Consider the following 27,904-nt stretch of genomic DNA (forward strand, 5'->3'; position numbering starts at 1 on the left):
AGATCCTTTTGTTCTCAGCCTGTGCCTCTCTTCCCAATGCTATTCTCTGTCCTTGTGTTCTCATGAGATTCCTCTACCATTTCATCATTTAAGCCCCTGGACGTCACCCATCTGAATCTTTTTGTCCCCCTCTTCTTCACTCTGTCTGTAGCATTTCCATTCTCAATAAATTATTGTCACTATGTTGAAAACATTTGGGTGTTCCTTTTATTTATTATTTATTTATTTATTTATTTATTTTTTTAGCTGAACCATCCTGCCACCTGTTGGCAGCTCAGTGGCAGCTCAACTCAGGGTGTGAATGGAACCGGCAGCCCTGTTGCTCAGAGCTCACACTTTTAAGCAAGCTCTTAACCAACTGAGCCACTCGGCCGGCCCTTGGGTGTTCCTTTTAAATGGACATCTCATAGATTTTGAAGAAACCTTGGTAATACTTGAGAGCCCTCCCTTCTATGTGAACAAACAGCTCAGTCACCTGTCCCAGTGTGACAGTCATTGCCTTGCGGAAGGAGAGCGATTTCAGACATATCGGCAGAGTTATTACCATTTTTAGTCTACACAGAAATACTTTTATGGTTCTGCATAAAACAATATTGGTTAACCAAAGAAAGGGTATTTTCTCATTTTAAAAGGTGAAAATAAATTTTCCCTGTCAATTCTGTCAAAAGAATGTATTTAACCATTCAAAACTCTAATTGAATTCATTAGATTATAATTTTCCTAATAAGTTAAATCATATTTTTTTTTGTAAAGAGAGTATTCACTGTCAATAGCTTTAAGATATTTATGGAAATAAATTAGCTTTAAAGCTCACGTATCATTGGTGGTTAAATATTCATAAATGTGCGCATTGTTTTCTCAGCCAACCGCCTTATGAAAACCATCAATTTCAAAGTCTGTTCTTTGGGGACCAAACAAATAGAGAGAGTCATTTTGAAAGGTGGTGACATTTGTGATCCTCTAAAAGAAATAAGGAGAGATAAAAGTACAAATATGCTCTTTAAAAAAAAGATATCACATGGGCCGGCCGAGTGGCACGATGGTTGAGGGCTCGCTTGGGATGCCAGAGGGCCCCGGTTTGGATCCCACATGTGAGGGCCACCTGGAGCTGGGCTGCCGTGGGTCTCCGGCGACGGCGTGGGCTGCAGCCACTGCTGCAGTGGGTTGCCATGGGCTACCGTGTGTAGCCAGCAGCCAGCGTGAGCGGCCAGCAGCCGCAGTGAGCGGCCGTCCAGAAGCCGGCGACTGATCTGCCTCGCCGGGGAAGAGCGCAATGATGGTGCCAACTTGGGCCAGTGAAGCAACGTCCTCCAAGGCTGGACTGAGGAGCAGAGTGGCAGCGACTTGTCTGTTCCCCTTCCCCTGGTTCCCCAGCACTGTTCCCATCCCCCCAATTTCCCAATAGAGATCATAAAAAAAAAAGATATCACATGTTCAGTTATGTTAACCCAATATTTTGTATCCTCCTTCAGAAAAAAAGGATTGATTACAGAAACAAAACAGTCCTCTACTTTATGTGGAAACTGCTTCAAATTTATTTTAAATTGTAAACTGTGTATGTTTAATGAACATATATATAATATTGCTCATTACTAACATAATTCCAATATTGGCTAAAAATTAGTTCTGAAAATTTTCCTTCTTTTTCAACCATTCCAATTGTGTGCCCATTATCCTCTAAAAAATTATTTTTAGTGTGGCTTGTCATGTCTTCTGTAGTACAGAATAAGGCATGTCTAACATTATACCAACATATTTTTCTATTCAGTCAAATTAAATAAAAATAAGGTGCTAGGCATTATGTCACATTAGAGTATAAAAATGGAATTGATTTATATTATGCAAATATAATCACTAACCTGACAACTGCAGGAAAGGAACTTTAGTAATTGTTTTATTTAAATGACTAATATGAGAAGTACATGTTAGAATACATTCCATATGCACAAAATCATTATTTTGTTTTCAGTACCCACTGGAAAAATTAAGGACTTAAACTCAAGTTACAATACAATGAATTCTGCATTTTCTAAGTTTAGATCCTTATAAACTATCTTATTTTCCTCTTTCAAGTACTTGTCCCTTGGTTTGAAAATCAAGGAAATTATCTTCCTTTTTATAATTCTTAAATTATTGGTTTTATACTTTGATAGAACTGTTTGATTACCAGCAGAGACTGGAGGGTGGGGGGAACTGCCAGAAATTTTTTTTATAGTGTGTGTGTGTGTGTGTGTGTGTGTGTGTGTGTGTGTGTGTTTAACCAGTAAGAGAGTTAATGGTATCTCTCATCCAATCAGGCCAGCCTTGTTTAGATCTCTTCTTTTTAGTTTTTTAAGGTAAGGGAAGTCAGCTTTTGCCAGTGAATATGACTTGTGGATATATGAAATGTAATACATTATTATAAAGAGAATTATCACTTAAGATCTTAGTGCTACAGTTCACTTAAGATCTTAGTGCTACAGTTGCTTAAAATAACATAAAATATTGAAAAGACAAGCAGCTGAACAAAATACACATTCTTTGTGGTGCTGTATCTTTCTGTGTATATCTAAATTACAGCAGTTATATTATTTCATAATTAGTTTAGCTGATCTGCATAGAGCCAAACCTTATGTATCCATTCTTTGAAACCCAATGTCTTGCATCTAGGGTTTGCAATAAAATGCTTGTATATTTTAATATAAGGCAATCAATTTATTTACTTAAGAATATGTCTGCCTAGTCACTTGTGAAAAGAAGTATTGGAGTAGGGTGGGATACAGTTTGTTTTTTAAAAGATTTTTTTTTGGGGGAATTGGGATTGAGAACAGTGCTGGGGAATTGGGGGAAGGGGAACAGACAAGTTGCTGTCGTTTTGTTCTTCAATCTAGTTGTGGAGGACGTTGCTTCACTGGCCCAAGTTGGCACCATCATTGTGCTCTTCCCAGGTGAGGCAGATCTGTCGCTGGCTTCTGGACGGCCGCTCACTGCGGCTGCTGGCCGCTCACGCTGGCTGCTGGCCACACATGGTAGCCCATGGCAACCCACTGCAGCAGGAGCTGCAGCCTACGCCGTCACCGGTGACTCATGGCAGCCCAGCTCCAGGTTGAGCTGTTGTTCAGCATCTTAGCTGTGGAGGGCAGTGTCACTGGCCCTCATATGTGGGATCCGAACCGGGGCCCTCTGGCGTCCCAAGCCAGTTCTTAACCATCACGCCACTCGGCCAGCCTGGGATACAGTTTTTAAGACACATTTATATGTATATTCATTAACTCTTTGATGTACTGAAACATGTGCATACTCACACAGAATACTCTCGCCTCACTGCATTCTGTGTTGGCCATAAGTCCTCGGTAGAACTAAGGTATTTCGGAAGATGATCTTAAATAAAATAAATTAAACTACAGTTCCCATTGTAAGCAGCATATTTATAAAGCCAAGGACCCAAGTCTGTGGTACAGATAGTTAGCATGTGCCTTAACCATTAGGCTCAAATTAAATAACTATGAAAGTCTAGGACTCCCCAGCAACACGTAACACTTCAGAAATTCCGGTCGTGTTTGCTCCTAAATAAATTGAGAACCCGAACCCCTCTCATTCATGGCTGCTGGAGTTCTGCCTTATCTCTCAGCCTAATTATTGAAATACTCTCTAGAGTATGTACCCGACAGTAGAACTGTGGTCATTGGGAACGCTTAACTTTAAAACGATTTCAAAATCGGGGTGCCATCTTACACTAACTCCTGCCATGGATTAGAGTCCCAGCTTTGTTTAAAGATGGTTTTAACTGCTTGAGGTCATTTGCACTTACATATACATTTGTAATCACCTGGTCAATGTCTATTTAAAAAGTCTGCTGGAATTTTGATTATGTTTGTGTCAAATCTATAGGAATTCGAAAAGCACATGGTATATCTCTCCACTTATAAGTCTTCTTTAAGTTGCCTCAGAGCTGTGTAGTTATCAGGATTGGTGTCTTTCCTGGATCTGGGTATATATTTTTTTTCTAAGCATTTTATGGTGCATGCTGCTGTAAAGGGTTACTGTTGTATTTTTTAAACTTTAGTTTCTAATTGTTAGTTGCTTGTCTGTAGAAATGCAGTCATTTTTGCATTTTAAACATTGCATTCATAGCTCACTCATTAGCTCCAGTTGGTCTTTAGAGATCTCTTAGAATTTTAAAATATGAAATTACACTATCTGAAAATAGTCTCTCTCTCTCTCTCTCTCTCTCTCTCTAACCTTTATGCCTCCATCTTACCTCTTTGCCTCATTATTCAGACCAGAGAACTTATCCTGACGGTGGTCAGGCACTCAGCCTGGTCTTGCCCCTAGATTTAGCGTTTAGATGAGTTTGTGGGACTCAGTAACTCACCCACGAGTCCTAGTCCTCCTAGTGGCATTTTAAACCCAGGCATCTTTGTGTTTTAGCTGTCTGTTTTCCAAAATTACATTTCTCTATAACGAACAGAAAATAAGATACTTAATATTATGCGTGAATTCAGAGTTGTCAGATTGTAATTACCCAAAAGGGCTAGCTGAACTTTCAGATGCTGACAGCTTTCGGTGCTGACATCCCTCAGTGAGGCTGGTTGATGGTGACCAGCAACAGAACCCAAGAGCGGCATGGTTATGTCACACTAACCTGTCCTCGGCCCCTAGCTCGGCTGTGGAAGAGACTTAGCTGGAGGGAGCAGCTCTTCCTTTGGCCATTTTCTAAATGTTAGATCACCCTGACTCTTAGAGTACATTAAAGATGCCAGCAGTTATCTTTAATTGGAAAATTCCTAATTTTTCACTAACTAGTAATTCCCACACAGCTTATCTAACACACTTAAAACTTATAATTTAAAGATCTTGATGTGTATATTTCATCATTTCTGCTCTTAACATGGAGCAATTCCATTGTGCAGAAGGCTAATGGTGTATGTTCTAAATCGGTAGATTGGTGTTTTATAAAGGAACCATTCGAAATGGATGTGATATTTTATTATACTTTAGAGACAGTGTTGAAGAAGTGAACATGTTATGAAATATAATGTTTCCCTCAAGGCTGAAGGCACCTTTATCTTTCCTCAGTTCTAAGAGTAGGCTTGACATCAAATAGATTTGACATAGTGGATGATTGTTTTCTGAACTATACAAGAAAAATTGCATAATTGTGGCTATTTGTTCTAAAATGTTAATATTATTATAATATAATTTGTCATCTTCAAGTTGATTTATATATGTCTTTGTTTAAAGGTATACAACCTATAACTATGACTCTAGCATATTGTTGTATGTATTTTAAATGTATAAATTTTCCTTTCTACATGATTGTCATTAAATGTTCATCATTTAAGTGTGACATTTTATTTATAATACAATTGACTAATCAAAAATGCACCTTGTATAAAGCATAATATAACTGTCTCACTTTTTAATGGGAAGAAATATGGAATAGTGGAGAAAATACTAGGTCAGAATCGCCAGAACTGAGTTCTACTCCTCAATATTTAAGAAGTGCCAGAGATTTTAGGGAAATTATCGTCTCCATTATCTCATCTATGAAATTAAAACTAGGATCATTCAGATGATCTCATTAGATACATGATATTTACAGACATCTGATACTTTCTTTCATTGTAATAAGTAAAAACCAGGCAGAATCATTTCTAATTTGAATGCAATTAATATAAAAGTCTATTCAAAGTGAATCTACTATTAATCTATATTTCCTGAAGAGTGAGAGCATGAATATGCAAATGTGATCTGATCAGGTCAGTCCATAGTGTGGGAAGGCCATGCTCTAAATTATCATCTGCCTAAAGCAATCGTTATGGGTACCAATTAGATAAATGTGATATAAAATTGCCAAAATGTAAATGAAAGATGAGATTCCCACAAGGTACTTAAGAATTTTGAACACTGACCTCGCCATCGCCAATCTGTGTTTTTGATTCTGTCCTCTGCTTCCGTAACATCTGTGGTATTAAACCTTAGTTCGTCCCATTTTGCTTTAATCATTGCATTCTTCTCTCTCGTTCTCCAAACTGTGGTCCTTATTCTTTGTATTCTTTGTACATGCTTCAACCCAGGCTCAAATTCAGCCTAACAGGGATTTGTTGCTGTACCGTGGCTATATGTTATAAATTTTAAATCAAATGCATTGAATTTTACCTCAACTAATCAACTAATCTTTGGTGCATTAAAACTATCCAACTAGAACAATAAATTTTCACAGAGTCATGGCTCTTTCTGAATCTTATTACAGAAAAAGAAACTTTCATATCTTATAAGCAATAATGCTTTTGTTTTCCCAAGCTTGGGAGTTAGCAAGAATTAGAATGATGGAATGTGCTGATGTGAAACAATGAATTTTTAAACTCCCTCTCTTAAAAAAATCTTTATTATACAATATTTAAACTGTTCAAAGATTTCAGAATAATAAAAAATCAATATTTATACATTCTCTAACCAACAAGCCTAAGGAAAAATTTTTATCTACACAATAAAACTCCCTTTGTACATGCCTTCATATGTGCTGATTTACTACTGGCTTTCACTCACAATATCCAGGTTTCATCATCATCTCTCATGTGTTTCAGATATCATCTCCAGGAATGATATATTTTAACTAATAGCATTTGGCACTCAAAGTAATTACATTTAGCAGTCATTACCTCTGTCCTGTGCATTAGATGTATAGTCAAAACAATGACTCTCAAGCCTACTGTAATAAATTGATTCTATATTTGCTTCTAAAAAGTTTTGTATTGCTTTTTTACATTTACAATATTTATCTACAGAGACTCAGCATGTATATGGTGAGATGTTGGAATAATACTTGGTGTTTGGTCTTTGTTTTTTCCATGTGAATAACCAATTTTCCCAGTGCTGTTTATTGAGAAGCCTTTTGCTCCATTGTTCTAAATTCCAGCTCTGTCATGTATCGGTATTCCATACATCTGTGTGCCAGTTTATGAGTTCCAGGATATTCCCACCTGCCCCTTTATCCATCCCTGCATCAATATCCCACTGTATCAACCATTATACCTCCATTAGAAGTCTTCATATCAGAAAGGGAAGAAGTTTTACCTCATCCTTCTATAGCATCTGCCATGATCTTAGATGTGCAGAGTTGCACAAAGTAGCATGGATGGGTTTTGGTTGCAGTTACATTTACAGATTAGTGTAAGGAAAATCAACATGAATTAAGTTGCTCGTATATCTCTTCATTTCCTTAGGACTTTAATATCTTTCAACAAAGGTAGATCATTTCTCCATGGTAGTCTTAATCACGTTTCTTAGATTTCTTCCTGTTTCATATTTTCAGTGCCATTGTAGAACTTATCTTTTCATCTTACATTTTCTACATCTATGTTGCTGATGAATTGGAAAGCAGTTGATTACTGTATATTCATTTTTATTGGCTAACTCTCTGAAATCTCTATAATTCTAGTAATTTGATATGGATTCACTTGCTTTTTTTAATGTCAATATAATTTCCATAAATAATGACAGTTTTGGTTCCTTTTACATCTTTCTAACCCTTATGTAGTTTTTACTGTCTCTTGATTAATAAACTTGCTAGGAATTTCATATATATATATATACATATATATATATATATATATATATGATATTCTCATCATGTTCCTGATTTTAAGAGTATTACTTCTATATTTTGTTATTAGATATTAAGTTTCTACTTTTTCTTAGGCTATATAAAAATAAATATTTAGAGTTCTTCAGCTTTCCAAACCAAAAAGAAAATGACTTAGAATGGGATCATTCAGATAAGCCTCAAATTTTCTTATGGAAGTTTTGATTCCAGAAAATAATATATCAGTACTTACAAAGTTCTGAGTGATAGGAAATTTTATCCAAAAAATCTTGTACTTGGCCAAATTATTATCCAAATGTCAATGCAATAGACACATCTTCCTAAATATGAAAAATCTTAAGAAATATAACACCTAGAAAGAATTACTGAAAAATAATAATGAAGCACAAAATCTTGCCAAAAAATAAATGGAGATGACATAAGAAAAGGAACAGCTCCAAACTCCACATAATTAGCGCAAGTTCTCACCAAATCAAGGATTTATAAAGAAATTTAATCTGGCCAAGTAGGCAATGGATGTAAAGACACGTGGCCATATTCAAAGATGTAACAACTCAAGGAATATACCATCAAACCTTTCTTAGAACAAATACCGGTAACTTCACAATAAAGACAGGTCCATTGAAACATGTATGGGTATAGTAACCTCAGGAAGAGAGAATCTATGGTAAAAAGATTTGGTAAGCATTGACTCTATTGATCTTTAGATAATTTAGTCTATTATGAGCAGAATGCAAGATAAATACCATAGAGTTTGATATGTAAAAATATGACTAATGCAATACAAAATGCTAAATACTCACATATACATGTTGTTAAACTGAAAAAGTAAAACGAATGTTTTGCTCTTATTAAATGTAGTTTTATTAAATATATCTCATTTTTATACAATTAACTCTGAATATGCATGCATTTACCATGAACATGACCAAAGAATTTATAGATAATGTTGGTTATTTTAACAATTATAGTTATTCCCATTTGGTGAAGCCTTTCTGTCTTCTTTACAATTTTATCATGTTTGAAATTTTTATAATTAGTATAAATCTCATTATTTTTACAAAAAAATTATCACATCATATTGTGATTTATTAAATTGAACAATAAAAGAGATATACAGCCTATGAATTCAGATGTATTAATATATCCATAATATATCACAATACTTTTTGTTTTAAAAGGACTCTTAATAGTGATTTAGTTCAACTTCCTCATTTTACAGAATCAGAAAGTCCAAGAGGCTCAAAAAGTTGTCCAATATCACTTAGCTGGCTAGTGATTGAATGAACAAGGGATCAGTTTAATAAATCTTAAATTAATTCATCATAATTATCATGCAGACAAAAGAATATACACATTGAAGTACAAGAAAGAAGTACTTAAATTCTATTCAAATAATGACAAATAAAATGATTCATGTGTGATTCACTTTGATGAGTCACTTATAAAAGTCCTTTGAATGTTGGACTTACTTCTGCTTTCTGCCTCTGATATTGCCTGTTTAACTGAATCTCATTCTTATCACCTTTCCTTCCTTCAGCCTTTCCTCCCCAGGCTGTCTCATTCCACCTGGAGAATATTACTGTTTGGCACCTTCTTTAGTGATTTGAAACTACTTTTACATGCTGGTCTGTCTCCATTAAACTACATGTTCCTTCAAGTCAGGATTTATTTATTATCATATTCCCCAAAGCCTAGCACAGTTCCATATTTTATTAAGTGCTCTGTGAATATTGGTTGAACTGATTGAATTACATTTAGAAATCTATACACTCAACTAATTATTGAGCACTTACTATGAGTGACATGTATTGATAAGAGCTGGATCATTTCTTTATGTCTAGAAGAGTGTGTAAATTTTACACAAATATGCAAACTGCTACTTCTGTTCTGATCTTATGTTTTTGAACAAGAAGTGATTTATGACCTCTATATGGCAAACACATTTCAAAGATATCAATATCACCTGTCCAAGATCCCGATAAAATCTCTTTTACAGACGAAATCTCTCTGCTTTTATATGACTTTTTATAACAGTGTCTCTTAAAAGAAATTGACAGTACAGTCCAACATGCCCAAGATATACTAGAGATATGTTTTCTAGTAAAAATAAGCTCCTTAGAAAGCTTTACGTATTGTTATATTTTCTAGAGGAATGATTGAAGGATTTTTTAAAAAGGACTTGTACCTAAGCAGAGATTTTAAAATAAAACTGTCATGTTCAATTTGATGTTTTATGATTGTGACATATGAAAAGTACTGTAATGTTACAGGGCTATTATTATTTTATTGAAATACTAGGTAAATAGGCTCTTTTCCCATGTATCATCTTGGTCAGAAAAATGCATTTTGCAAACAGAAATTTGTTTTTGACATATGAGAAATGACATGGAAGAGAAATATGAGAGTGAGGAGAAAGATAAGCCTTCTAGCAAGGCCTGTAGCATTTAGATTACGACAGTGACCGCTATGGACCCAGCATCTGATTTTTAGTATCATTTCTTTTAAGCATGTTGCACCTTGCCTTTTTTTCCCCCCCAATCAGAGTAGTTAAAACAAGCACTTGAGATGATCTCCTTCTCTTTTACTATACCATCCTTTACAGGCTGCCTGTCTTAATCACTGTGACCCTTCACTCTCTACTTACTCCCATCACCTTTCTGATTGGTTCCCTCAGAGTTCCTTTTCTCCGTTTCCCTTTAAATGTCACCCTTCCCCTTCTTCCTTCTTCCTCTATCCATCCCGTCTTCCCCTCCCAGGCAGAATGCTGCCATGGTCCTCTTAGGCTAGAAAAGGTTCTCTGAGCTCAGTTGCTTCATCTATCAGATGGAAATAATAGGAGTAAGTTATTGGGTGAGGGTTAAGTGACGGAGTGCTTGACACATAGAAATTGTTTAAGGAGGATCAGCTGTGACCAGAAGTGAAGTCCACTAAGGGATGTCCCTGCCTCTGGATTGTCTTCTTCATCGAACTACTCTGCACCCCTCTGCCTGAGTTCACCATTCTAAAAGAGAATATGGAGTCTTCAGATGGCTGTCCATATACATTTTCTTTTAAAACCCAAGAATACATCTCTGTGAAAATTAAACACAAGTATATACCTGCCTGTGAAGGAATTTTACTGGTGCATAACTCATACATTGAGTTTATGAGTTCCCCAATCCTGTAGTGGAAACCAATTTTTTTAATTCTTTTTTATAGTTCTAGTGTTTCTTTATGAAGATCCAAGAAAATATGGCTATATATTTTTAGTTTTTATCTTTCTTGTACCAAAACCTTATATGTGTACCTTGTTTTGTTTTTTTTTTTCACATGTGAACATATCCTGGAGCAATTTTCACATCAATATGTAGAAAACTTTCTTATTTCTTTGTGTGTATATGCCATACCTTATTTAACAAGTTCCTTATTAATGGGTATTGGTATGTTGTTTTTTAATATTTTGCTATTATCAACAATCCTGCAATAGATAACTCATGCATATGACATTGTTATGAATGCAGATGTATCAATGGTATAAATTTTAAATGTGGAAATGATGGGTCAAAGCCATATGTGTATAAATTTGATAGTTTTTTTCAAACTTAAAATATTCATTATCTTTCCTGCATTGATACGCTCTTTTCAAAATTTCTATTCTGTTCTATTGATCTGATTATTCAGGTGCCATTACCACACTGTTTTAATGATTGGAACATTATAATATGTTTTAATATTTGTTAGGCCTCCCCCACTATGTTCTTATTTTTCTGAGTTTCTTTGGCTACTCCCTATTCTACCATAAGTTAAATAATGTGTCTAGTTATGAAAGAGTAATTTAAGTTTTATTGCATTAAACATATGAACTAATATAGGATAGTTTATCTTCTACCACAAGCACACTGTCTCTTTGCATTTAATCATGATTTATGTCCTCCAGAAAGGTTTTATAATGTTCCTTTTGTGGGTCTTAAAATTTCTTTTTGTGCATTTCTAGACTTTTTGACATTTCTGTGGCCATTGTAAATGGAGCTTTCTATCATACTTTCTAAATAATTGTTGTTTGTTATATTTAAGATTTTGGACTCCTGATAATTTTATAAACTTTTACCTTAGCAAAAAGAATTCTCTTATGCTCTATAATAAATAGCAGTTGATTTTATGAAGTTTCCCAAATATAGTTATTTCATCTACAGATTGTTTTAGCTGTTATTTTCTAATATTTTTATCTCTAATTTCTTTCTCTTTTGTAATTGTACTGGTTAAAATTTCTGCTAACATGTCAATTGTAACACTGCTAAAGGGAATCTTTGTTATAATCCTTGTTAAAATAATGTGTTTTTCCTTCATGCATAATGCTGGTTTGGGGACTCATTTGAGTGATGGAGGAAGGGGAGAGAAAAAAGCGTGTATTTTATCCCGTTAGCAAATATATATCATTATACTTTTCTTAACCCGCCTAATATTATATTTATTTTTGCTCTGTTTCCCCAAACTGTTTGCCCCTTGAAGACAAGTATCAATTTTATTTTTTACTGTTTCAAGTATGTTTTACATATTGTCAGCATTAATTTATTGTGCAATTTGAATTACAAGTTAAGCGTCTAAAATTGCAGCCCACTGTAATTTATTCTCATGCTCTTGAGTAATTTTTAAGTAGATATATTTACTTGCATGTAATAAAGGAATCAATGCCATTCACATTGACAGAATATATAAGACTTGGATCAAGCAGGTGGCCTTTGGGTGTGACCTGTTCATAAATAATGTATATTACCCACAAAGATTGAGAATATTAAGCTACATTTTTTATACATGTTTGTTGCATGTAAGCCATAAAAAGTGGAGAGTGGAGGCATTATCATGAGCAGGCAAACTTGATCTGCCCTAAGTTTCCTTCCATGAAAACTAAGTATTACATTGATAGAAAAAAATTAATCAGGTTGTCCAGATGGCAGAACATCTGGAAGGCACAAAGAAAGTGTTAAATGTATAATATGGTGACTATGTAGTTAACAATATTGTATTATATACTTGAAATTTGCTAAGAGAGTATATTTTAAGTGTTCTCAAAACAACACAAAAAAAGAAACAGGAGAACATTATAACTATATAATGTGGGAGATATTTTAATTAGCTGGATTGTGGTTTCATTTCACAATTTGTACATACAGTATAACCCCCTATTCACAGTTTGGCTTGGCTTTCCACGGTTTCAGTTACCTACAGTCAACCAAGGTCTGAAAATATTAAAGGGAAAATTCCAGAAATAAACAATTCATAAGTTTTAAACTGCGCACCATTCTTAGTACCATGATGAAATTTCACACCATTCCAACCAGCACATAATTCACCTGTTTGTTGAGGAGTTCTGAGTCCCTAGAGGGCTTAGTTTGACTAAAAGAAGTAGGATACATGGGAAAGCTAAGGTAGAGATGGTGTGGAAGGCTTTGTGCACTAGGCTTTTGCCTGATAAGCAAGCAGGACCTGTCAGTGGTGCCGCGGGATTGAGAAAATGTTAGGATGATTATTTTGATGGTGATGTCCAGAATATTTTACAGTAGAGAGAAAGCAGAGGTAGGAAGCCCGATTAGCAAACTATAACAATACTACTACAGTATTGGGCCAAACTTTGAGTTCCTTAACTTTTCTGCATGACTGTCCCATTCCGTAAGCCGTGATCATTGTATTGTTTACCTCATTGAGTTTTAGTATGGTTTAAACTATGCTAATATTTGTACAGTCTTTAGAACAGTGGGGAAAATAATATTCATAATAAATAATAATAGTGATTAATATATTAATATTTCAATATTATTATTGAAAGTCAAGATTGCTGCAGCTCTCTGAGAGAAGTGATGCCCAAAACGTTGACCCAAAAGAAAAAGTCAGGTTACACCATAAAGCTAGAATAATATGAAAACAAATATAAAGCACCCACATCTAATTATGTAGCTCTAAACAGGAAGCCAGTACATTTTTAAATTTTTTTTATTTTTGCATTAGTTTTAGGTGTATAAAGCAATGTAATGGACATTTACACCCCTCACAACACGATTACCCCCATCTATCACCCCTCTGACATCGTATATAGCTGTTAAAATACCATTGACTCTATTCCTATGCTGTACTCCACATCCCATGATTCAACATATAATTATAGTTGATATTCGATATTATTCAACTTCGCTTCATGAACTGTATAGATGCCTGACCATTGCACGGGTACATTTTTTAAATGGCAGCCAAAAATAAATTAGAGAAAATGATAGAAATAAAAGTGTAAAGTAGATAAGAAACACTGCATGCAGTGCGCAAAGAAATTAATTTTCTTTCTGAGTAAAAACTCCTACATAACATTTCATTTCAGGGTAGCTTCATGTATTTGAAATCAGACATCTTTTAAGTATTTTTTCCCGGGCTTTCGAAGTCCTGAGCTTTCATGTCTTCCTTCTCTGAGGAGGGAAGCGCCCCTCAGGGACCGAGGTGGATCTGTACCTCAGGCTTCAAGGCATGCTCTCAAAGGCCACTTAGTTTAGTCCTTGATGTTTTCTTTTACTCATTTTTGTTTGTTTGTCTTAAACATCACTGATTGCTATATAAGATTTATATCCTTAAAATGAAAAGTTACAAAGTTTGTCCAAAGGGATATTTTTAAAGTAGTCTTTTTGGAGTCAAGAATCTATTTGTAAATAAGCATATGGATTACAGAGTTCTTCAATGGTTTAATCACAAACAAACCCAGTGTTGCCCTAGAAGGAGGAAAGTAAGTTTCAAACCCTGTCTCTTTTCACTCCTTTCATTCATCTTTTTTGGTCTCTCCCATCGCTTGAATTTTCAGACATGAAACCTTGCAAGTGTGCTGAAATTTTCCCTATATCAGAATAAATAGGTAATTCTTCACCAGCTGGTTTCCAATTCTTGAGAACAAGGACTGTCTTCTAGAGATTTAGGGTCCATTTCTCTGTGCTTAGGTGAACAGAGAACAAAGGAGAAGGGGAAGGTTTGAGAGAAGAAAGAAATGCAGTTCTAGGAGAGGATTTAATGGGCAAAGTGGCAGATGTTTCACAAGACTGAGATTTGTTCATGAAACTTCTTTTATGGCAAGTTCAGAACTCAGAATTTCGTTAACAAGCAATGGGTAATGGTGAGGCATTGAAAGGTTTGTTGTTGTTCTTTATCCATTTGTTATTTGGTCAGAAAGTTACCCGCTGTGCTTTAGGACATAGAATATGGAAACAGGTTGGATTGGAGTAAAACAAAAGCGAAAGCAGGCGATCAGCTGGGAGGTTACTAGAACAGCATTTCTTAAAGTGAGATTCCATTCAATTTTTGTAGGGAAAATGAAACGAAAGGGAGAGATGTTATGCGTGGGTGATTAAATGTATTATGCCAACTAAATGGGTATTTTTTTATGGAGTGAGATGAAAAAGTTTCTACGGCTGCTGAGGGAAAAACAGAAGGCAACCTAAGAAGTTGTATTAACTGATCACAAATTAGGAAACGAGTAAGATAAGTATATTAAGAATAAAACAAAAAATGAGATGGTGAAAAGTTCAATTAGATCACGAACCACCTAAATGTGACTGGATTATGCATTTCTGTTGATAAATAGAATGTGTCATAAGCGTACAGCACAAAGGAAATAATTGACACATTTGACTATGTTAAAATTTAAAACTTCAGCGTGAAAAATTAAATTATATAAAAGTGAAAAGTCAAGCTACAATACAGGGGAAGGTATTTCCAACACACTGCCTGATAAAGAAATTAAAATTAAATTATATTTTAAAATTCCTACAAATCAATAAGAAGAAAAAGAAATAAATATAACTTATATATTAACATGGATAAAGCTCAATCATATAATTGGATGTGAAAATTAGGTTTCTTAATGTTTTCTACGTGATGTTTTATACATTATTAATGCAAAATTTAAAATATAAAAACAGTAATAAACATTCCTTATGAAGGTATGAAAATATAGTGAACACATAAAGTCTTTGGAAGGATGTACACTGAGATAATATGTGGTATGCAGCAAACATTCAAAAAGAGAGTTTAATTATTAGTGACTGCTGACCTTACAAGCTCTGAAATTTCTTTTAGATAATTACGAAGTTTCCTTACAATTCACGTTTTAGTAATTCCCTAAATTCATCACCAAATACAGCAGATGTTTATGGCCAATTGAAATAAAGCCAGTAACTTCACTGATAATCAAGGTTTTTTTTGTGGGGTTTGTTTTTGTTTTTTAAGAAAACTCACATCAATCAAAAAGATAGTGTAAGTCCCCCAGGTGAAACCAACAACTGAATTTCATCATTACATTTAAAGAGCAATGGATTTATGAGAGGCATTGAATAATCCTGTTTTAGGTTTAAACATTTCATTCAAGATAATTCAAAAGGTATGTAGACTTAAGCCAAATTGATATACAAATTTGAAACAAACCATGGGAATCTGTTTGCCGATTTGATATTTTAAGTGTATTAAACTTTATAGTTTTAAAAAGGCAGTAAAAAAAAAAGCACTAAGTATTGAATAGCAGGGAAGAGTCAACATTGGGTGAGTATGCAAATTTACAAGACACTGAAGAAAGATAATGTTTCTACAAGGAGGATACATTTAATAGTAAGAAATTATTTTAAGAGCTGGACTGGAAAGCATCCATTTTACAGGAAGCCTGCAGTTTATAACTTTCTCAAGAGCAGTTTTGGGAATGCAAATGTTTAAATGTCATAGCCAACTCAATATACCTAAAATTTAACTTCTCATTTTTTAAGTTTTCTGACAATTGTATAAATGCCATCATTCACTTAGCTACGTAGATACAAAAACTTAGATCTATCTTTAATTCATCTTTCTCCTTCACTCGTATTGAGTTTGTTGTGAAAGTCTACATTTTTCTCATAATGCTTTTCATCTTGGGCTCACCTCTCTCTCTCTCTCTCTCTCTCTCTCTCTCTCTCTCTCTCTCTCTCCCTCTCTCTCTCTCTCTCCTGTCTTCAACACTAAATTGTACACTCCTCTGGTATCAATGTATTAATTGCCTATGACATTTTTATGTGTTCATGGTCATTGTTAACCCTGCTACTGGTCTAATAGTCTTTACATTTTATTTGCATAATAATCACAGTCTTATAAAACCAATCATTGACTCACATTTTCCACTGCACCAAATGAAAACTCTCTGACTTTTAAGGTTCTCTACCATTTTCAGTTTTAGTCTTCATTTCTTTCCTAGATGTGCTTTCTCCCCCACCCCCTCAATTCAAGCCATTCTCACCATATCACAGGGGCACCTCCTTTGGGGGTTTTGCCCATAGATTTGAGGATAGTTTAGGTAAAAAAAGAAAGAAATCAGTGGCAATGCCAAGATTTGATTCTGTGTAACTAAAAATATGGTTATCAAATGGAGGAAATAAGAAATCTAGGAGAAGAAGTAAACTAAAAAGGAAATATTTTGAACTTTGATTTAGACATTTGATTTACTCGCTGGTGAAAATGTCAGCTGGAAATTGTGATCATGAAACTTCAGGAATCAGGTTTTTGGATGATTGAACCCTATGCTAATTGGGTCTATAAAATAAAAACAAACTGGTTGTACAGGGGAATAGAGCTTTCACTGATTATCCAGTTCCACCTCTGCCACTGACTGATGAAAATAAAACACTATGAATTTCAAGTAACATATGTTGATGTAGAGCCAGAGAATATTCTCATTTAGAGAAACTAAAACCCCACAGACACGGTTCTTTCCTGAACATCTTGAGCAGAGTGAAAGGACTTTTTGTTTTCTATCATGTCAGTGTGGGGCTCTCTGGAAGCCGGGAGTGGAAGAGAGAAATTGTGAGTATCCTTCTAGTGCTGTGATTGTTTCTAAAAATTGCTGCTTCTTGGGGTACTGCTCAGCAGGTCTACTCTTCAACTAGTTTTCATTCTCATGATAATGATGACAGTTTCACACTCTCAACTGAAAACTTGCTGCTGCTGTGAAGCATCCCATTTCTGGCTGTGACTCTAAACCATATGTGTATTCTCTCCCTGTATTTTATTGATAGCATGGTAAGCAAATGCAATAAAGAGAACTATATGTGTTCAGGTCAAAAAGAAAAAAAAAGACACTTGGCCTCCTCAAATATTGCCACTGGTGCCAATTTTGGAATCATTATTTGTCCTTTATGAATTTCAAAATTGTTTCTCTGGATAAAAAGAAAGCAAGATAATAGAATCAGAAAGCACTAAAACATTCATTTTGGTCTTTCCAACTACACAAAATGAGAAAAATTGAGATAGACATACTGCTCTTAAAGCATTTTTCTAATATGAACAGATAACAGCATCTGTATTTTGCATTAAACAATGGTGGAGGATGCAAGGCTTGTGAGTTACAAAGTTGGTAATTATGAGAATTTTCTCATAAATATGAACTTTAAATTATACTCCAATGAAAAAATAAAGACTTTTTTAAAAAAATTTTTTGGTCCTGCCATTTATATTTAAATAGGTGAGTGTTTCTACAGAGATAGATGCATATAGAGTTATGTATATTAGCTACTTTTTATAAAAACAAAGTGTGTCTTTCAATAGTACCATACATATTTCCTGAGAGGACAAAGACCCGGGGCTAAGTATTAGAATTACTCAGAGCCGAAGCCTGCAATAACTATTCCTGAATGGGCTTTGCTTATTTGTTTATTTGTTTGTTGTATTGATATGTTCATCTGATACCATTATAAACAAATAATTGAATTCTACACCCCAAATTATCACTTCTGTAGTATCTTGCTTTCAGAAGGGAACACAAATATAAGCCGACCCAGATACGCCACTTTCTTCTGTATTCTTTAAAATCTCTAGAGATGAAGCTTCTGTGCCTCTCCTTAGTGCGATGGAAGCCTCGGGTATGACAACTCCTGTACTCAGAAATTCTCCCCAGTTCCTCACCAACATCTTTTTGAAGTGCAGGGTTCATTAGGTCAATATCTTGTGAGAGAACAGGCCCATTAAATTCGACATTTGGTTAAGTTAAAGCTTGTGAATGGGTCCTCCTTAAATAATGTAATTATGGCTATGAACTAAAGCCAAGAAATCTGCCATCTACTTCACAGTGCGTCTTAAATGGACAAAGGATGTCCTTTGTGTAAAATCACCCTGAAAAGGAGAAAGAACTAAGGAAAAAGGATGGATCTAAAGGAAAACCGGGAGGAATTAAGAGGGTGTGAAATTATGGCAAGCTGGTCAGCTGGCTGATGCGTCGGAAAATCTGGGGATCCTGGGGACTTCTGGAGTTTTGGCAACAACTTGGAATTCTCTAGAAGGAAAATCTGAAGGGTGCCCAGGAGCCTGTTTAAGGAGACAGCTGGCATGTTTAGGACATAACGCTGAGAAGGTAAAATCAGTTAATTCCTCAGGAGAGAGGGAAGCAGCATCTCAACAGTGATGGGGCAGGCAGGAGTGTCATCCCCCAAGAGAAACTGCGGGAGAAGGTGAACCTCCTTAGAAGCCATGATTCCGCTGCTAACCGGCCGAATGGGCCCGCCATCCTTAGAGGCCCTTGAAGAGCCAAGCGGCATTTGAAGAGAACTGTGTCTCTCCTCCCATGTGCTGCTAATACAGGGCATTTGTGTATTTTGTCTCATGGAACAGAAATAAAAATCAGGTACCTAAATTCATTTATGTGGTTCTCTTTCATGCTGTCGCAGAATTTGTATCTTTCATTTACAAGCAAAATAAAACCTATTCCTTTTTGTTTTTCTCAGAGGACTGATTTCCTGGTCTCAGACAGTCATTTTTACTGCTCGTCTTTGAAATGTCCCCAGCCTACTCATCTAAGGCATCAGGTCTAGGGCCTAACGCAGAACATAGTATACTGTTAAAGCCCTGGGAGACAAAGGGTAACAGAGAGGTGATCTTTTGCTTCCATTTATTTCGTTCTTCCAGTGGGAGGGGTGCTGACTCAGGCTGAATGTCACCACACCGACACACAATGACACTTCCAAACTCTCTGTGCCAGGCCCTTTTTATTATTTTACTCCGATCACCAAGAAAAATAGTTTGAAAACCTATGTCCAAAAAGCAAAACACACACACACACACACACACACACAACAACAAAAAAACATGCAGCTAGCTGATCAGAATATAACTTTTCTGCAGCCATGATGAACTCACGTTATTTTCCCCAAATTATCGGTTGTCATTAGACTTCTGAAATATCGTACCAGCTTAATTGAAACAAACAGAAATTGAGGAACATTGTACAAAATACCTGACCAGTAGTGTTCAAAACTGTCAAGGTCATGAAAAGCAAAAGAAAAGAAAAAAGACAAAAAAAAAAAAAAAAGACTGAGAAACTATCAAAGATAGGAGGAGACCAAGGAGCCAGGATAAGTAAATACAATGTGGTATCCATGAATGGATCCCAAAGCAGAACAGGACATTAGTGGAAAAAAAACCAGTTGATTTCTGAATAGAATCTGTAGTTTGGTTAATGTGATTTTACGAAGGTTAATTCTTAGTTTTGAAAACTGTACCATGATTATTTAGGATGTAGTATTAAGGGGACCTGGGTAAAGTTTTCATAGGAACTCTCTCTACCATTTTCGCAAACATTTTATAAATCTAAAATCATCCCAAAACAAGGAAGTAGCAAATAAAAGGCCTTGGCTTGGGAAGCAGTCTATTACATCAAGTCTTTAACATCAGTTTTATCTGTATGTGGTGGCTTCTGTTAATGTAATAGCAAAGAGTTAAGGTACTATTTAAAATACCAAATGTATGTTTCCTTATTATCCGTCATCAGTTTTTTTTCTGTAGCAACACTGAATACCTACATGGAAACACTTATACATTCTGACTCATGTTTAACTCACTCCTTAATAGGAAATAGCTATACTCACACAAGATGGGGCATTGCAGTCAGTGAGTATGTGTATTTGTGTGCCTCCCTGAGTCTTAAAAGGCTTCCTTTGGCAGCACCGTGGTTCCTGGGCTATGAGCAATAAAGTGCCAAGGGTACAGGGAAAAGCATTCCTCCACAGGAAAGAACAGAAACCACACCACCAGGTTTGGTCTCAATTCCATTCAAAGAGGGCCTTCCCACCTCAACTGAGATTCAAAATCCATTAGTAAATGACTCCAGATAAATATGGATAATCTACATACATCCCACTTTACAAATGATGTTTTTATTTATCTACCTCCAACCTCTCAAATGTCTACTCAGATTCATGCATCTGTTTTTCACCTCCACACTCTTGCTACCATTACAACTACCTCAACTACCAGCCACCACCATTTCTGCCAATAAAAATACAATCTAAAAGTATCTGTCTTAGTCAACTTGCACAGCTGTAACAAAACACCATAGACTGGGGGTGAGGTGAAGGTGGGGCTTGAACAGCAGGCAATGATTTTCTCACAGTTCTGGAGGTTAGAAGTCCAAGATCAAGGGGCCGGCATGGCCGGGTTATGGAGAGAGACTCCCTTCTCCTCCTGATTTGCAGATGGCGACCATCGCGGTGTGCTCACATGACTTCTTTTTTCGTGAGAGCTCGGAGAGAGAGAGAGCAAGCTCTCTCGTGTCTCTTCATATAAGGGCACTAATCCCATCCTGAGGGTCTCATCCTTATGAACTCATCCAACCCTACTTATCTCCCAAAGGCCCCATCTCCAAATACCATCACCTTGGGGGTGAGGAATTCAGCGTATGGATTTTGGGAGGACTGTTCAATCCATAGCATTATCCCAACCCAAGGGCTTCAGTTACGAGTGTGTGGACTACACTTCAAACATCTATGCTGTGTGCATTTTGCTGGCTATTTTATTACATCCTCCTTCCTGAGGTGTGTTGACTTTAATCTATAGATGAGGACGTAAGATCTTAGAGAAGTTAAAATACATTCTGCAAGACAAGGCATTTAATAAACAGCAGAACCAGTGCTGAAAATAAAATTGTTCTGATTAAAAAACTACGTTCTTATGCATTGCAATAAAATGCCCTAAATCCTAACATAAGCATGTATAATTTATATTAAAGACTGAGGGAAATGATTTATTCTATGTGAAAATTACTTCATGCTATATTGTGGAGAGAATAATTTTAGGAAGAGAGTAAATTTGATGTTTCCCCCGCCTTCTTTGTCAGCTGTGTAGTGATGAATATGAATAGGTATATTGATTAACAATATACAAACCATTGTGAAATTAGCAGGAACTCATTTGTATTCAATGGAATATTTAAACGTTTTTGTCTATTGACAGTATATGTAACATCATTCTCAAAATCATGGGAGTTATTTGAAACCTTAAAATATATTGGTACAAGCAATGATTTTTACAGTGTATGCAAATATCCATAATGGTTATTATGTGCTGAACAAAGTCTACTGCTAAGAGCATTTTATGTGTTTTGTATTATACTGTCCTCTGTTGTTTTCTTTAAAGTGCATTTAAAAAAATTTATTCCCAATGGATTAATTGAATGGATAAATTCCTGATGCTACTAAACTCATGTAAAAAGATAGATAATGAGATTCCTTTTTTTCCTTTCAGATTTTCAGGCGATGCTGGTTGGTTTTCAAGAAGGCTTCTAGTAAAGGACCCAGAAGACTAGAAAAATTTCCAGATGAAAAGGCAGCATATTTCAGAAATTTCCATAAGGTAAGTTACAGTCTTCGGAATTGCTGGGGAATAACTGGACCCTTGGCAACAACTCATGGAGACATTTCTTTTGATCGATGAAACCTGCAGAGGCAAAAATGCATGGCCAGGATAAAATGTCTCTGTTCCAATAAAATGCAAAAGTTATTTTTCTCCTTTATTTTAATCATCTGCTGTAAATGCCAGTGGTACCTCTGCAAAATGAAAGACTCATTTTTATTGCTGCTTTGCAAAATGAGATGACTCATAACTCAACCAGATCATTTCCCAAGGTGCTGAGTGGGCATTTTCCCTCTGTTCAGGTTAATTGTTCATTTGTTACTTTGATTTCAACGGTTGGCAATATTTAGGAGATAAAACTTTTGACTCTGGAGTTAGCAGTGCTAAGGACACTTAATGTACGTGGCATTTGCTGTTTACAATCTTAACAAGACAGTGGGTGACATCAAACATGCTGATGTGTACAGATGTGGCAGAAATTCTAGGAATGAAATACCAATTTCTTAAGAATTAAAAGTATGTAAGAAATAACCCTGCAATGATGCTAGGTATGCTGCCTCAAGTTATCTTTGGTGATAACATCAAAACACAGTTAGGTATTTGCTAGTACTGTGGAAGACTCATGATCAGGACTCAGAACTGTCAGACAGCATTGCTCATTGGCAGAATGTCTGAATCAGCTCAGTAAAGATTCCTATTCCAATTGGGTATAATGTAGAGTAAGCTACCCTGACTAATGCAGTGAAATCGTGGAATTTATTTTTTGTAATATGTAGTTCTGATTTCTCCTTTTATTAAACAGAGTGGTTGCCAGAGGTAAGGGGGGGGGCAGGTGGATTAAATAGGGGGGCACAGAGGATATTTAGGGCAGTGAAACTGCTGTGTATGACTCTGCATCTAATAAAAACATTGAACATATAGTTAAAATTCTTCTCACCAAGAAAACCTTAGGTCAGTATCATTTCACTCATGAATACTGCAACATGTTTAAGGGGGGGAAAATCTACATAAATACTTAAGGAAAATATAAAAGGGGAAGACTTTTTAACTCTATTAGGCCAGTATTATCTGAAAACCAAAACTAGACAAATACGTTAGAAGAAAGTGACTGACCAATATCCCTACAAATGTAAATTTCTTAACAAGCAAATCTAATTCAACAATATTTTAAAATGATAACATACGACCAGGTGACATTTATGGTAGAAATTCAAGGTTATCTTGTTTTAACATTCAAAAATCAATGCAATAATGTAGAATAAAAGAAAATATATCATAGGATCCTTTAAATAGATACCAAAAAGGCATTTGACAAAATACAACACTCGTTTATAGTTTAAAACTCTCAGAAAATTAAGAATAGAGTGAACTTCCTTAATAATAATAATAAAAAGGGTGTCTAACAAAATCCACCGAAAAGAAAACGGAACCATTTCTATTCTCAGTGACATAATTGTCTGTTGAAAATCCTTGCTCATCTTCAAACAAGCCCTAGGACTAATGAATAAATTTGGTGAATAGTATGTCTACAATTAATTGCAATTTTAATAGTAGTTAATACTTGGTAGATAAAAGTTTTTAAAAAACTGAATTTACAATAGTGCCAACAAATAATTATGAATAAATTTATCTAAGTACATGTAAAACCTCTACACTGAAAATTATGAAACATAGTTGAGAGAATTAAGGAAAGATGATACAAATAAATGGTGTGATATAAAATATTCTTAGCTTAGTAGATTCAGTATTGTTTGGGCATCAATTTTCCTCAATTTTATATATATTTATCATATTTATAATCAAAATTTCAGGAGTCTTTTTGTATGACTATTGACAACCTCATCCCCTATAGATATTGTATAACCTATAAAGTTACACAAATCATGATAATGTGATTTTTGCAAAAAAATACCTGTATATAGATCAATGAAAGGGAATAGAGAGGTTGGAAATGAACTCACATATATATGGTCGATTGCATTTGACAAAGATACAAAGATGAGACAATAGGAAAAAAAAACACTCTTTCCAACAAATAGTGCTATAACAACTGGACGTCTCTATGTAAATAAGTGAACATGGTTCCTACTTCACAGCATACACAAAATAAACTCAAAACAGATCATTGGTGTCAATGTAAATGCTAAAACTATAAAAATCCTAGTAGTAATTACAAGAGAAAATAATTTCCACCTTGTGAACATTTCTCAGGCTACAAAAAGTATGAACCAGAAGAAAATATTGGTAAATTGAATGATATTGAAATTTAAAACTTTTTCTCTTCAAAAGATCCAATCGACAAAATACAAAGGCAAGTAAGTCTAGGAAAAATTATGCAAATATACCTCTGACAAAGAATATGTATGCAGAATACTTAAAGAATTCTTACAACTCAATAATGAGAAAATAAACAAACCAATGTTTAATAATGGGCAAAAGATGTGAACAGACATTTTGCAAAATAAGATATATGAGCAGCAACTAAGAACATGAAAAAACAGCCAACATCATTAGTTATCTGCAAAATTTAAATTCAGACCAAAATGAGATACCACTATACTCCCATTAGAATGGTTAAAGTTATAAAGGCTGAAACTAACTAGAGTTGCTGAAAATGTGGAACATCTAGAATTCATATGTTGCTGATAGACATGGAAAATTGTACAAGCACTTTGTAAAATTGTTGGGCAGTTTCTTCAAAAAGTTAAACATATGATCCAGCCATTCCACTTCTGGGAATAGACCCCTCCCACCCCCACTCCCCCTCAAAAAAAAAAAATGAATAGCCGTGTCCAAATAAAAACATGTACAAAAATGTTCATAGCAGCTTTATTCAAAATAGCCAAAATGTGAGAACACAAACAGGAGAGCGAATATTGTGATCTATCCATCCATCAATGGAATACCACTGAGCAATAGAAAGGAAAGACCTACTGATCCACGTAATAACAGATAAATCTCAGAATCATTATGCTGATTGAAAGACATCAGACCCAAAGTAATACATATTACATATTATAAGATTTCATGCTTCTTGAATACTCAAAAAACTTGTACTGTTGGTTGCCTAGTTGGAGGGAGGAATGAATGGAGGGAACACGAGGCAATTTGGGAATGATGGAAGAGTTCTTTATCTTTATTGTGATGGTCATTTGAATGGTGCATACAAATGTCAAAGCTCATTCAGTGGTTCACTTGAATGATGCAACTTATTGTGCATAAATTATTCTTCAATAAAGTTAATAAGCCAAAAGACCACCCTGGAAAACAGACTGTTGAAAAAGATTGAGGATATTAACCACTGAGGGGTGTGTGTGTGTGTGTGTGTGTGTGTGTGTGTGTGTGTTAAGAACATTTAAGATCTACTCTCTTGTCCACTTTCAGGTATATAATATAATATTGTTAACTGTAGTCACCATTCTGTACCTCAGATCCCCAGAAATTACTCCTCTTACCCTTTGATTAGTAATACTAGAGATGTTAACTAACCTTATTGTGGTAATTATTTCACAATATATATGTATCCAAACATCATATTTGTACATCTTAATCTTATACAATGTTACATGTCAATTATATCTCAATAATGAAGTTGGAAAGAAAAAGAATTTTAACCACATTTCACAGTGGGTACGCTTGTGGGCTCTGGACTCTAGCTCCCATATTTAACATCTGTGTGGGCATGCATAAGCTATTTAACCTCTATGTACGTAATTTTTCTCCTCTGACAGATTTACAATATAATAGTGCCTATCAAAGAGAGTTATTGTAAGAAATAAGTGGAACTATAGACATATAATGAGATTAAATATAACTAGTCGATAGTAACAAGCGAAATTTTATAGCTAAGCATATGACTGCTTACTTGGCATATGGTAAGCTGTAGCAAATGTTAGCCATTATTACTCTAGGCTGGGTGTGATGGTGACTTGAATGAAGATATTAGTATTGAAGTAGAAGGTCAAAGGACAAGGTTCAGATATGGGTTGTTCAAACTGATAGGACACGCTTAGGAACTGGGTGTTGGGTGTACGTGAAAGGTAGGTCTCCTGGGTGATTCATGAGTTTGGGCTTGAGCAGCAGAAGGGCAGACGGAGTAAAACTCACAAGCTTTCACTTGGTATCTGTTGCCTTTGAAATATCTATTAGGCATTGAAACTAAAATGTCAAGTAGTTAATTAGACAAACAAATGTGGTCTAGGGTGGGGGAAATGTCATTGATAAAGTTATTCATTTTGCTGTCATTGGCATATTGATAGTAGTGTATTGTGTAGCACTGGATAAAATGTCTTGGGGAGAGAATGAAGAAAAAGGAGATAATTAGCACTCCAACATTTAGAGGATTAGCTGAGGTGGAGGAACCAGGATGAAAATCGGAGTAAAGCAAAGCAGCAAGATGAGAAGAATAACATGCGAGTGAATCACTGGAAACCAAGACAAAACTGTGCTGAAACATTGAGCGAGTGGTCATCTAGGTCTAGTTTGGGAGACTGAGAAACCTGGTAGAGAAGGGACCACTGGATTTGTAACACGGAGGCCGTGGTGCTTTGTCAGGAACGAGTTCAGTGACATACGGGGACTCACTTCACTTGAGGTGACTTAAGAACGAGACGTGAGGAAGAGCTGGATATTCAGCATTTTATTTCAAGTTTTGCTATAAAATTGAGCCAAGATATGTAGCAAATATGTTTATTTTTAAACATGATGTATATTTTAACACACCTGTTTGCCAATAGGAATGATCTATAGAATGAAAATATGATGATTAGAAGGTTCCTGTGTATAATTATAAGGTTTGTTCTTTCACAGAACTGGAGATTATTCATTTTAACAAAAAGGTAGGACTAGAATGAGTGCAGATATAATTAATTGGATAAAAATTAATACTAGGAAACTGTGACTAACACTTCAAAAATACATGCACACTTTATGTATGTGTATGTAGCTTTCTATCTCCAATCTGAAAATTAAGCAGCAAAAGATGAAGAGGAATGCAGGATAGGGAGAGTTAATCTTTTAATAAATAGCTAAACCGATGCCATCAACTGTAACTGGAAGCTCCCTAAAGCACTTTAATAACTAGAATCAGTGTATGTGACAGCTGAAATTTACCTTTCTCATGTGAAGATTAATGTTTTTAGTGTTACAACTTATTCTTCATAGTACTTGGGAGGCTAATTCCGTTTCCTAGTGATTTAAATTTTCTTTCAGGAGCTTTTTATCTCACTTTTTTCTTCAGTGATTGTGAACTAAGACAGTAAAATTTCACCAATCCTGATATGAAAAAATAATGTGGGCATGATTCATCGGTAATAAGAAATCCTAAGGGTTGTTTTCAAGAATGTATGTAAATGGTCTCTTCACTTATTTTGGTTCTTTTTCGTAAGTTTTGCCTAATTCCTTTAACTGGCTGTTTTATTATAGGCTATGGGTAAATATCAGAAGCTTTCACTTTGTATATGTTCAGTTGAAATGATTATTAGATATTCAAACCAAAATATTTGTGTCAACCTCACTACTTTCCTTCTTCCTAACAATCTCAACACGCTCCATGACGATTCTTTGTGTCTTTTTTTCTTAGAATGTACATCTAGTGTTACTCAAATTCTCTTCCATCACCTCTTCTATTATTCTATAATGAGAGTCTCTATCACTCAAATGTGATCAGTT

At 35.2% G+C, this 27,904-nt stretch overlaps 1 protein-coding gene across 1 annotated transcript in view; it reads left to right on the forward strand.

Moving 5' to 3' along the window:
* The window catches only part of DOK6 (docking protein 6), a 338,153-nt gene that overhangs the window by 71,509 nt on the left and 238,740 nt on the right, over nt 1–27,904 (forward strand). Inside the window, exon 2 of the mRNA XM_019668900.1 lies at nt 22,127–22,234. Coding sequence (XP_019524445.1) covers nt 22,127–22,234 — 108 coding nt within the window. The remainder of the gene's footprint in view (nt 1–22,126; nt 22,235–27,904) is intronic.

Source organism: Hipposideros armiger, unplaced genomic scaffold (genome assembly GCF_001890085.2).
Source record: "Hipposideros armiger isolate ML-2016 unplaced genomic scaffold, ASM189008v1 scaffold_542, whole genome shotgun sequence".
Lineage (NCBI taxonomy): Eukaryota > Metazoa > Chordata > Mammalia > Chiroptera > Hipposideridae > Hipposideros > Hipposideros armiger.